General features: G+C 37.4%; 1 protein-coding gene across 1 annotated transcript; it reads left to right on the forward strand.

The window, feature by feature from the left end:
• Positions 1-1804: 1804 nt before the first annotated feature.
• Positions 1805-12991, forward strand: LOC137031993 (protein GPR108). The gene is made up of 18 exons (XM_067403421.1): positions 1805-2045; positions 2535-2651; positions 2728-2778; positions 2855-2940; positions 4026-4108; positions 4178-4314; positions 4476-4538; positions 4622-4723; positions 4793-4926; positions 8121-8196; positions 8551-8624; positions 8719-8836; positions 8919-9049; positions 9131-9174; positions 10807-10856; positions 10947-11030; positions 11388-11509; positions 11587-12991. The coding sequence occupies exons 1-18, from the start codon at positions 1953-1955 to the stop codon at positions 11672-11674; spliced, it is 1653 nt and encodes a 550-aa protein (XP_067259522.1). The 5' UTR covers positions 1805-1952; the 3' UTR covers positions 11675-12991.

Raw genomic sequence — 12991 nt, forward strand, 5'->3', positions numbered from 1 at the left:
AATTTCTCGTAATCTGATTTCATTATTTTCCAAAACCAAGTTTACAATGGCAGCTTCCTGTACCCCGGTGAACATTTGGCCCCTTCCTCCACCATGGTGTCGTCTCTCAGTCCTTTAGAAAAAATAAAATAAAAATATATATAGGGCTTGGACAATGCAGCCTAAATACTTTCCCCCACAGTAGAGTACATTGTACAGGAAACTTGTACAGTTCATGAATGGCTGATGTCATACACTAAGTAAACAGGTGTCACCCAACTGATACACTATGACATGGGGTATACTACATGTGTACTACATGAAATTTTGGTTACATACCTGTTCTCCAGTCTAAAGGTCCGGATGACAGCGGCGACAGTAAAACGGCTCAAGTTTGGCTGCACTCTCTGTCCAGCCTCACGCATTGTCAACCCATGGTTGATGACATGATCTACTAAGGTTGCTCTGATTTCATTTGAAAGTGTTTGTCTTCTTTGGCCATGAACTCCTCTACCTGCTCTACCCCTACCTCTCACTCTTCCTCCCCCTCTTATTCTCAACCTCCCTCTTCCTCTTCCTCTTCCTCTCTCTGCAATGTCTTCCATTGTTGTTGTAAAAAAAAAAAGGTTCTCACCTGTGGTCTTTTCATAGTGCTTACATCCTGATTGAAGTGTTAACAATTAACCACTGAGGTGTTTGGCCAGGTGGCACATGTAATTGGCCAATTAGCTCATGTAGTGTCATTTTGAATGGCAGTGTTTTGAAATGGCAAACATGTGACTTTATGTCAGATTGTTGTGTCTTATGCAGAGAACTGTATTTAGTGAATTTAAAAAGTGCTATTTTGAAATGCAAAATGTGTGTAAAACAGAAAAGGTGTTTAGACTTTTGGAGACTTGAGAAGAAGTTTTGCTCTCTGTGTGTCAGTTTAAATAATTGTGCTGTGCATGTCATTTTAGTGTGTTAGCAATTGGAAAAAACTGTAATTTGAATGAATTATTTTTTAAAAAAAAAATCAGTTTGATGAATGATTCAAAAGCTCATAAAGACTTCACTTGTTTCATTACTAGATGAATCAGCGTTTTTGAACGAATCTCTTGAATGAATGATTAATAGCAAGTGCATTTTTAACATTCATTTGCCGCCACCTGGTGCCATAACGACGTCATTGATACAATCTTTATTTTTTTAAAGGTGATTTGCACTTTTGATGGCTACTGTTTGCGAACTATAAATGTTTATCCCAGTACTTCTATGATAATGTGAATATTTGTAAGGCAGAAATAATAATACGGTGGCTAAAGGTTTAATACAGAGTTGTCATTAGAAATAAGATTGCGTGTGTGTTTGAATCGAGATTGCAATCTTTAAATGATTAATCAGAAATTCAAACTTGGCAGGACGATTTTTCATAATTTAACTTGCATTTGTTTTCTCGGTCTCCTCAGATTGCAATCATCACATAATTTCGAGAAAAAAAATTGTTTTAACAACGTTTTTTTAATCTAAATTTAAAATATCATGCTCACTTTACGATTTAAAATAGTCTAGAAAATCTGAAAATATTTGTTGCAACACATTTATAATTTATTATGATTCTGTTTGAATGAATATTGGTCTGGCTCGGCTCCGGACAGCTCTCCTTTATAACACACCATCAGCTTTATTCATGCTATTTGTGTAATATATAACACAAAAACATAATGTTATAAATGTAAATTACAGTAAAAAAAGAAGATTTTTTTACCTTGTGAGACGAAGCGATGATGACGAGCGCGTCCTCCAGCCAGAAAGGGCGCCAGAGTGCTGCGCGCCGCCGCGATCGGTGATGACGTGTATGCGCTCACGCGTCCCGGAAGTGAAGGTGTAGCTGGAAAGAGTTTGGAAACAAACTAGCGATCGGATGAGTTCATGTCAATCCTTTGACGGACAGGCTAGTAGTTGACAGCGCAGTGATTGACAGACAGTGTGTGATGATGTGTCGCTCCGTCGCCGCGTGCGCGCTGATGCTGTTGATCCTGACAGTGTCTGAGAGCGGCGCGAGGATCCACCAGCTCAAACTCAAGGTCTGTCTATCTGTTTGTTTCACATTTCTCATGTGTCAGCCCGTGTAATCATGTGTTATTCATAGTCGTTTAATATTTGACCTCATTTATCTAGCTTATTTTACACATATTTGATGATTTGTCTTATTAACTTGACATATGTAAAGATTTATTCATTAAATTTTCATTTATTTCCCTGATAGCACAAGTACATCTCGGAGACGTCTATTTGATGTGTATGTTTAAGTTTGAAAGAGGCATTTTTTAGAGTGTTAGCTCATCTGCAATACATCTATAGTGCGTTTCCTGTCAGATGTCAAATAGACGTTTAGAAGATGTCTTTAAGATGTTTATGACTTATAATGTATGTAAAATTGACATCTTAAAGATGTTTGTAAACAGCAGATGATTTCCAGATGAAGTGATCTTTAACAGACGTCTTGCAGACGTACGTGTGATTATCTGGGTGTCACTTACTACTTTTAAACTCTCTTGTTCTCTCTCCCTCAGAATGAGACTCGCTTCGTCGTCCATTTGAACACGTTCGGTTATTTCGCTAACGGCACTCTGGACGTCCACCTGGTGTCTCTGACTCTTCCGCCGGCGAAGGGCGAATCCCGTCTCCCGGTAAGCGTCCATCCGTCGGTCTCTCTGTGTGTGTGTGTGTGTCATTCACTCATCAGGGTTTCTCTGTGTGTTTCAGGTGGGCTTCAGTTTGGCTCGGTCTCGAGTGAACGGGATCCTGTCCTTCACCGTGAGTGTCCTCTCTCTTCTCTTTCTCTCTCTGATGGCCGGTTCGTCCTCATGTTTGTGTGTTTGTCGTTCTTCAGGCTGAGGAGATGGAGGAGTGCCTGCTGTTGAAGACCAAGAGTGATGATGAACTGATCCTCTTCCTCATCGACACTGAGAAGCACAGGTGAGTCAGATCCGCTGATGAGGAGAAACTCTACTGGAGGCCACAGCGACAGCGTTTGACAATGTGCAGAAAAGTTTAACTATACAGACGCCAGTGGGAGTGAAGTTTGATCTGTAACTGCGATTTGTTTCTGGCCACATACATACATGGATATTAAAAAAAAAAAAAAACGATGAGCTGAAAATCAGAAATAGTTGCATTTAGAGTGATTCATTATTTGGCAGACACGTTTATCCAAAGTTTCACATTTTATTACGTTCACGTATTGCTCGAGAATCGAACCCATGATCTCAGCGTTGCTCTGCTGTTTGAGCAATTTTCCCTCTTGAATATTCAGCATGAAAAATTATTTTACTGTCCAGTTGGTTTAAATGTTGTTTTTCCGACACTGTCTGAATTTTATGGAGCCCGTTTCTGCCACATGATGAAAAAACACCATGCTTTGGTAAATAATTATGACAAAAATTCAAAGTTATGAGTCAAAATTGACATACTAAATAGGTCAAAATTATGAGATAAAAACAAATAAAAAATTGATACAAATTCAAAATGTTGACAGTCATAATCATTAGATTAAAAAGGCCAAATTGTGACATTTACTTTGACATAATTGTACACATAATTTCGACTTATTTGTCAAATTTCAACTTCTCATTATTTTGACTAATAATTTTAACTTTTTATGTCAGTTTTGACTTTAAATCATAATTTTGACTTTCATGTCATAATTTTCACTGTCATTTTATTTTTTTGTCATGATTTTGACATTTTGTGATAATTTTGACTTTTTAAGTCACATCTTGCCTTTTTATCATAATTTCAACTTTTGTCATAATTAGCAGTTAGTGTGTTATAATGTTGACTGTCACAATTTTCACATTTTCTCACAATTATTACTTCTTAAATCACAATTTAAATGTCAATTTAAACTTTGTATGTTGTAATTTTAACTTTTCCTCTCATAATTATGACTTTTTTTGTTATTATAATTTGCAATAGTGTAATTTTTCATTTAATGCGTTGGAAATAGGCGTGTGTAGAATTAAGCGTGACACTTCCTGTGACATCTGTGATTGTGTTTGCAGTGTGCACGTGAAGCACATGGGTTCTTCTGACCTTGTGATGGTGTCCAGGCTGAAGCCGGAGAAGACCACGAATGAAGTCAAAGGTAAAACAACCACGTGTCTGAAGTGTGTGTGTGTGTGTGACGGGTGTTGATGATGTCTGTGTTGCTCAGCGAGGAGGAAAAGGGAAGAAGCACCAGTCGACGGAAAGCCAAAAGATCAGAGTGATGATGGGACAGAAAAACAGAAAGATAATTCACAAGTTCAGGCCAAAGTGACGGCTCCTGTCAGCAGCACCGTTAGCAAGCCGGTACGTCCCTGACAGTAGTGTCATCATTCTGCTCATTTTCCATACTTTCCATACAAGTTTATTCTGTTCAGACAGATGGTATTGTTTGTATTTGTGCAGGTCTCAAAAAGTCTGGCATTTGATTTCTAAAAGCTTGTTTTTGTCATTTATTCCTGAATCAGGTGGAGAGTTTGAACGGGAAGACGCTGGAGCTGGAGCAACACGGAGAATCCTACAACTTCAGCGTGAGAAACCGCTCTCAACATCCTTTCAAGTACACAGGTCTGATATCAGGCAGCTCACGGTCTGCTTTCTCTCCCGCTCTCAGTTTCGTCTCATCATGAGCGCGCACTCACAGGGCCTGTACAATCTGGACTTCCAGAACTGCAACAACATGAGACAGAGGACGCCGAATCCATACTCTCTCCACGTAAGTACTGCAGTCCTGACAGAGCCGTGCGTCTGATGATCAGGATCAAACAGTGTGTGTGTGTGTTAGGTGGAGATCACGGAGAAGAATCCCAACGGTTATCTGTCGGCGTCTGATATTCCCCTGCCGCGCCTCTACATCTGCATGGCGGCAGTCTTCTTCACCGCCGCTGTGGTGTGGACGTACACACTGCTCAAGTACAGGTACACACACACACACACACACTCGGTGGTATATGTGACCAGTCACGGAAAGTAGGGACACAAGTCGGTTCTGGGGCATTTTGAGTTATTCACAGATTCTGAAAGTGTAGTCTCCAAGCTTTCCAACGAAATCTGATCTCTATAGGGAGAAAAACGCATCTAAAGTTGCAGTTCTCACCTGTTCTCACCTGCTGGGATTGACAATAGGGCTCATTTACATCTGATTTAGATAAACCATACCCCCTGTAAAGCTGCATGGACCGCATACTATTAATAATAAAGGTTAATGTGCATTATAAATGTCAGTAATTTATCTTTTTTGACTTTTATAAAAATGATTTAGAGGCTGAAATATGTGACTTTTTTTGTCAACTTTATTTGAACTTGTGCATTGTAGATTGTTGTAAGACAAAATCTGCCCATCATTTTTAATGTTATTATTTTAATGCTTATGTAAAGAAAAAGTATATATTGATGCTAATTTTATTTGTTATTTGCTGGTTTTCCACATGAAACTTGGTGAATTGACTTTTTGAACAGGATTCTGTGATAACCGTGATCATTTTGGTCACTATAATCATGAAATTAAATGTTCTCACCTGAGAAGCCTGTTAAAGAAGAATAGGCAATCCAGAAACTAACTGGACTAACAGAGGCCAGAGATCGCTAACTATGGCTATTCAAAACACTTTTCAAGACAATAAATACATGATTGAGACGATGAATGCATGTATTGACTGAATTTGCGTCTGAATAGCGCTGGCTCCGTGGGCGTGGCCGCATTAGCGGATAATGAGCTGAATCACTAACGCATCATGTTAGTTTTCTTTATTCTTCAAAAAGCACAACATTGTGTTTTTACTCTGAGTGTACACAAATAAAAGAAAACATTCTATAGTTTCAATTGATATATTACTTATGTCTCTATGACAAAAAATGACGGAGTATTTTAAGTCTGTTTTGCTGCAATGTGAAAAAATCCTGCAAAATGCGCCGGCGCGTTACCCGACTCCAGAGAGGTAATGTCTTATTATGCCGCTTTCATCGTCTACAGAATCAGTGAGCGCTTGTTCATAAGCATCCGGCTTGTCGAAGAAGTACTTCAAAACATTTTCGGTGTAACGGCCACGGTTCTTCATTGAATTTTGATATCAGCTAGAGCCGGCCAGGGCACTGCATAATAAGTAGCCACACTTCCCAGTATGGAAATACACACAGACATGACACGCCCCTACTGCGTGCTAGAATCTCCGAAAAACACGGAAAGGCTTCTTCATGATCTCAACTAACAGATTCTGCAAAAAAACGAAAATCACCAATTTTGAAAAAAAATGCTTCTTTCTCATTTTGCTCAAAAGTTGTGCTGCCGACTTGTGTCCCTGGTTTCCGTGACGGGTCACATATGTACTTAGATATAAATTAGTGCTGTCAATACATTAAAATATTTGACAAAAGTGTGCAATGAATCACATACATCTCGTGAAATTAAGTATACATCATTTATCTTGATTAACACATTTCTTTTGTCATCATCTGTTATATCCAGCAAAGTAAAGCCTCAGATTTTCTCTCAAAAATGTATTTTCTGCAAGCATTTTGTAAAGGTAAATTTAGGTGTTTTTCCAACACTTGGAGACTCCAAAATGACACATAATAACCAAATGACAAAATAATTCATAAATTTGCACGCACCAAAATACAAGAACACACTATGCTAGGCTAGCAAACAGTATAAAATAAAATGACCTCAGGTATCCAGCGCTAGTTTCAACAACATTGTCATGCTTCCTTTGAAGCTGCAGTGAAAAAGAATAGGTAATAATCAGTTTTTTATATTCCACTATATTAGGGCTGGACGATATGGCAAAAAAATAAGAATTTTTTCCAGAATGATTGACCGATTTATGATTTTAATTTTTATTTAATTTTAATTAGTCACCTTAAAAACTTAACTACAATATGACTTAAGTAACGTTCTCTTTATTAACAATCTGGTTAAAAAAAGTTCCATCCCAAGTGGAGCACACATGAAGTGATCAGCATGGTGTAATGTAAAACTATTTGTTAAATATCTTTGCAGAAATATGCCTTAAATATGAAGACAAATGTTGTACAAACTTATCTTAAACACATCCTATATATACTCAGAAATAATATAAAATAAGAAAATGCTAAATATTTCTTAGCCAAAAAGTAACAGCAATTAATAACACCAGTAATATGATGTTATTAACAGCAAATGCTTAGTAAAACCAGAAAACAGCAGCAGCTTTCAGCCTGTCACCATAATGCAAACACGAAATATAAAACATATACAGGTTTTTACATTTCATTGCACTATTTGTCCTATTGTTTTTATGTTTGGCGGACATATTTAGGTGTTGCACTTGTCTCATGTCTTTTGCAGTGTCTCGACCATGAAACGGCATTGTAAAAACACGGCGGTCAAGTAAAAAAAAAAAAGCTCAACTCGCGTTTAATAACTTTGCCTTTTTCCACTGACTGCGTCTCATTTTTATAACGCAATAATGCATTTCTGAATGAACAGCCGCTTAAGAATAGAGATGTGTCTACGTTCATAGAGCGTCACATGAGAGGCGCGCCGGCGCCATCATGAGGTCGGATCATTTTATTCTCCTAATAAGGTTATCATTGCTGTATTATCAACATGTCTAATTGAACACTTTCTAACATTTTTATTCAAAATCGCGATTTCTCGATTTAAAAAAAATAATAAAATTGAGGCAAAACATAAATTCGAAAAAAATCTGAAAAATCGCCCAGCCCTACACTATATTGACTTCGTCAGCTAAATTCACTGTTAGATTAGATCGATTACACTAGCTATTCACTCCAAACAGAGCATGCTGAGGACATCTGCTGGTTAAAGCTGTGTAAATGCAACAAACCCTTTGAAACCGCAGCGCGGGAGATTAGAATAAACAGAATGTTATCGTTCGATCTTTATAGTTGAACGGGCCTTTCAGAATAGAAATTTCCACCTACTAGGGTTACTTGTGCCATTGTAGATACTCCTGACTAAGATCATCTGTGTGACGTAAATGACATTAATGACGCAATTGCTTAATGTGTGTGTGTGTGTGTGTGTGTGTGTGTGTGTGTGTGTGTGTGTGTGTGTGTGTGTGTGTGTGTGTGTGTGTGTGTGTGTGTGTGTGTGTGTGTGTGTTTGACAGGTACAGTGTGTTTAAGATCCACTGGCTGATGGCGGCGCTGGCGTACACTAAAGCCGTGTCTCTGCTGTTTCACAGTGTAAGTACAAACACTCTCAATCAGTCTTACTCTAGTGTCACTCATATACTATCATAGTTTTTGTTATTTTAAATTAGATTTTTAGATTTTCAGATCTGTTTGCAAATTATTTTTGTTGTTTTTGTCATTTTTATGTCTTTATAAGTTTTTTAGTTTTTAGTATATATATATATATATATATATATATATATATATACCTGCCTTATTTACTTTGTATTTAGAAATAAATATAAAATGGCAATATTTGCTATTTTTGATATTGGATACACTGTATTTGTGTTGATGTTCTTGATTCTTGTTCCTGCTCTTCTTGTGACACGTGAGCTCACAAGTGTTCGCTTGTCTTCCTCTCAGATCAACTATCACTTCATCAACTCTCAGGGTCATCCTATCGAAGGCTGGGCCGTCATGTACTACATCACACACCTGTGCGTATCACACCTTACTTTCCTTTAGAAACACTGTACCAAAGCACATGATCTCAGAGTCGCAGTGTTGATCATCATGTGATGTTTGTGTCAGGCTGAAGGGGGCTCTTCTGTTCATCACGCTGGCTCTCATTGGCACCGGTTTTGCCTTTGTTAAATACATCCTGTCGGACAAAGAGAAGAAGATCTTCATGATTGTCATTCCTCTGCAGGTGTGTGTGTTTGAAGATGTTTTCCACGTGTTTATGATTTGATGTCAGTGATTGATGTCGATTTATTGATGGGTCGGTGCAGGTTCTGGCTAACGTGTCCTATATAATCATCGAGGAGACGGAGGAGGGAGCGAGTGAATACACTCTCTGGAGGGAGATCCTGTTCCTGGTGGATCTCATCTGCTGCGGAGCCGTCCTGTTCCCTGTCGTCTGGTGCGTGTTTGTGCACAAGACTCGTGACGTGCTGCTATTTTGTGAAATTTGACGTGTTTTTTATGATTCTGTGTTTAACAGGTCAATCCGGCATCTGCAGGAGGCTTCTAACACGGACGGAAAAGGTGTGTATGACAGGAACTGTGTGCGTGTGTTTGAACCCACTACATGGTGTGTGTGATGGTCTGTTCACAACAAAAATAATAACTATAACTATATATGAAGTTTCCACACCACAACTATAAGGATAACGGTATTATTGGAAACACTGAACATTAACAGCCAATCAGAATCCATCCGAGTTCAAACATTTAAAGCAGCAGGTGACAAAACTGCAGTGCGCACTTATGATAAACAATGTTATCATTCACTGGAATGGATGCTTATAGTTATTGCTATAGTTATTATATTACAGTTATCTGAATAGTTAACATTATAGTTAATATAGTTATCACTACAATTACCTATACCAATAACTGTAAAAGTTATCAGTATGGTTATTGCTAGTCTTATCATTGTTACAGTTAACGCTACAGTTATCTGTATAATTATCTGTACAGTATCGGTATAGTTATCAGTACAGTTCTTATTATCGGTACAGTTATTACAGTTATTATTATCGGTACAATTATCATTATAGTTACAGTTATCCATATAGTTATCGGTACCGTTATCAATATAGTTATCTGTACAGTTATTGGTGCAGTTATTAGTATAGTTATCATCGGTACAGTTATCAGTGTAGTTATCATCATTGGTACAGTTATCATCGTTACAGTTATAGTTATAAGTACAGTTATCATTATCGGTACAGTTATCCATATAGTTATCGGTACAGTTTCATTATCGGTACAGTTAGTATAGTTATTGGTACAGTCATCATTATTGGTACAGTTTCATTATCAGTACAGTTATCAGTATAGTTAGTATAGTTATTGGTACAGTTATTATCGGTGCACTTATTATTATCGGTATAGTTATCGGTATAATTATTGGTAGAATTATCGTACAGTTATCATCACGGTTATCGGTATAGTAATCAGTGTAGTTATCAGTGTAGTTATCAGTATAGTTATCGGTACAGTTATCATTATCGGTACAGTTATCAGTAAAGTTATCGGTACAGTTATTATTATCGGTACGGTTATCAGTAAAGTTATTATCGGTACGGTTATCAGTAAAGTTATTATCGGTACGGTTATCATTATCGGTATAGTTATTGGTAGAATTATCGTACAGTTATCATCACGGTTATCGGTATAGTTATCGGTACAGTTATCATTATCGCTACAGTTATCTGTAAAGTTATCGGTACAGTTATTATTATCGGTACGGTTATCAGTAAAGTTATTATCGGTACAGTTATCATTATCGGTATAGTTATCAGTATAGTTATTGGTAGGATTATCAGTACAGTTATCGTTATCGGTACAGTTATCAGTATAGTTAGTATAGTTATTGGTACAGTCATCATTACGGTTATCATTATCGTAATCAGTATAGTTATATGTATAATTATCGGTACAGTTGTCATTATCGGTACAGTTATCAGTATAGATATGAGTACAATTAAAGTTCTAGATATTTGTAAAGTTATTATTATTAGGGGTAGTCATCAGTATAATTATCTTTAAAGTTATTGGTGTAGTTATAGTTAATTGTTGTTGTTATAGTTATAATCGGTATCGGGTTTTTAGTTAAAGTTGTTTGTATGCTATTTCTAAATACTCAGTGCTTGTGTGTATGTTCTCTTGTAGCTGCCATGAACCTGGAGAAGTTGAAGCTCTTTAGGCATTATTATGTGATGGTGAGGCATTTCATCTGTACTCGCATTTACTAACATTTATTCAGATCATTTAGCTAAAACAGGCTAAAACCGGTTTCTGTCTGTCCTCAGATCGTGTGTTATATCTACTTCACGCGGATCATCGCTATACTGCTGAAGGTCACTGTGCCGTTCCAGTGGCAGTGGTGCCAAGAGGTAATCACGCTAAGGAATATTAATGTGAGCATTTGAGGCTCAAAAATAACTTTGACTCCTCCCTAACCAGAAGTTGATCCATCAAGGGCTGTTGAACCACCACAAAAATGATGATTTGGGCCATTTTACAGCTCAGATAACATGGAGAATAGAAGAGTTAAAGTGCATTAGCAAAAGCGCAGACTTTGCTTTTCTGCGTTTAAACTCTCTGAAGTGCATGGCTGCATTTAATGGAAGTTTGTTTCCTCAAGGGAATGACAAATTAAAAATGTTTGCTTTTTTTTTTAAGTAGAAAATATTCTGTGGAAATTAATCTATTGAACACTCCTTTAAACCTGGTGTCATTTCATCTTGCAGTTTTTAGTGGAGGTTTCTACTCTGATCTTCTTTGTCTTGACGGGATTCAAGTTCCGTCCAGCATCAAATAACCCGTACCTCCAGCTGCCTCAGGACGAGGAGGACCTGGAGATGGATGAAGTGTAGGTCTCTCTCTTTCTCTGTCTCTGTGAGTTCAGTTCAGTGTTCAGTGTGTGACATTTCTTCTCTCCGCACACAGTGTAACAGAATCGGGAGCGCTGGAAGGCATCCACAAGGTGAAGAAAACGTCTAACGGCCGAGAGAGACAGAGAGAGGTTGCGTTGTGAGTTTCATATCGAAGAGGGTGGAGCCTGGACTTTAAACTCCTCCCCTTTCAAAGGTTGCTACCATGGTAACCACAGACTCGCTATGCAAGTGAAATAAGGACGGAATGGGGAAAAAAAAAAAAACGTGTGAGGATAAAGTGCACCTGACGCGATTTCCGTCAGATCTCCATGAGAGAACGAGCTGATTTTCCCATACGGACTCTGGGACGGTGGTGATAGACCGGATCTTTTGCTTTGGTTTACAGTAATGATATGGTCACTCTGCTCTATCCGTTAATTTGTTTGCTAATTTTTTTTTGTTTCATTCCAAAGATTTACAATCATTATACTGGATGTGCTCAATTAATTTGATTTTAGCCTTCTTTTATTTCCTATTATTTAACCAATGCTGTTTTTTTTTCTGAATTGATGCTACTGTTTGTATATCATGGTTTTGTGTAAAATATTTTATTAGACTGCTGGAGATTGTTGTTGTTCATAAAACAGACACCATCAGTTATGCTGAAGATTTGGAGAAAGATTTGCCTCAGATAGATGGAATAGGTGGATTTTCTGCCATTAGACTGCAAAAAATGCTGTTCTTACTTAGAATTTTTTTCTTGTTTCCAGTCCAAATGTCTGAAAATTCTTAGATCAAGAAGCATTTAAAATTAAGTCAAAATTAAGTGAGTTTTTCCTTAAATCAAGCAAAATAATATTAATCCAGACTGAAAACAAGATTATATACCTTATTTTTGGTTTGTCTGCCCCATTGGCAGATTATTTTGCTTGTTTTAAGGAAAAACTCACATAATTTTGACTTATTTTTCTCAAGAAAAATGCTTTTTGATTTAAAAACTTCAAGATATTTTTATTAGAAACAAGACAAAAACTCTAAATAAGAACAGCATTTTTTGCGTATTTCACCAGGGTCTGCGACTGTCAACATTTATATTCTATTCTTGATGAAGCCGAATGTTTCTGAGATTTTATCAGTCATGCGATAACGATTCGTACCAATAACGATTTGTCCTTTGCGTCTTTGGAGTAGGTTGTTACCTAATATTTTTCTGATGGCTCCATCTACCCCATTTATATTACAGCTTGAAATGTATACTGTTATAAATGAAGGACTAACCACTGTTACACCGCGTATATACTGCTCATGCGCAAACGTTAAAACCAACGGTCTACACTGAAAGCGCTCAGAGCTTCAGTCGTTGTAATACCAGTCGCAGTATAGACACGGTTAAAGGATTAGTTCACTTTCAAATTAAAAGTTCCTGATAATTTACTCACCCCCGTGTCATCCAAGATGTTCATGTCTTTTTTTCTTCA

This window comes from Chanodichthys erythropterus, chromosome 12, assembly GCF_024489055.1.
Source record: "Chanodichthys erythropterus isolate Z2021 chromosome 12, ASM2448905v1, whole genome shotgun sequence".
NCBI classification, from domain to species: domain Eukaryota; kingdom Metazoa; phylum Chordata; class Actinopteri; order Cypriniformes; family Xenocyprididae; genus Chanodichthys; species Chanodichthys erythropterus.

Excerpts from the sequence above, each read along its gene's own strand:
- LOC137031993 (XM_067403421.1), top strand. The coding sequence starts at position 1,953 with ATGATGTGTCGCTCCGTCGCCGCGTGCGCGCTGATGCTGTTGATCCTG. Across the intron at positions 2,046-2,534 it reads TCCACCAGCTCAAACTCAAG|AATGAGACTCGCTTCGTCGT; the intron begins GTCTGTCTATCT and ends TCTCTCCCTCAG. Across the intron at positions 4,109-4,177 it reads GACCACGAATGAAGTCAAAG|CGAGGAGGAAAAGGGAAGAA; the intron begins GTAAAACAACCA and ends TGTGTTGCTCAG.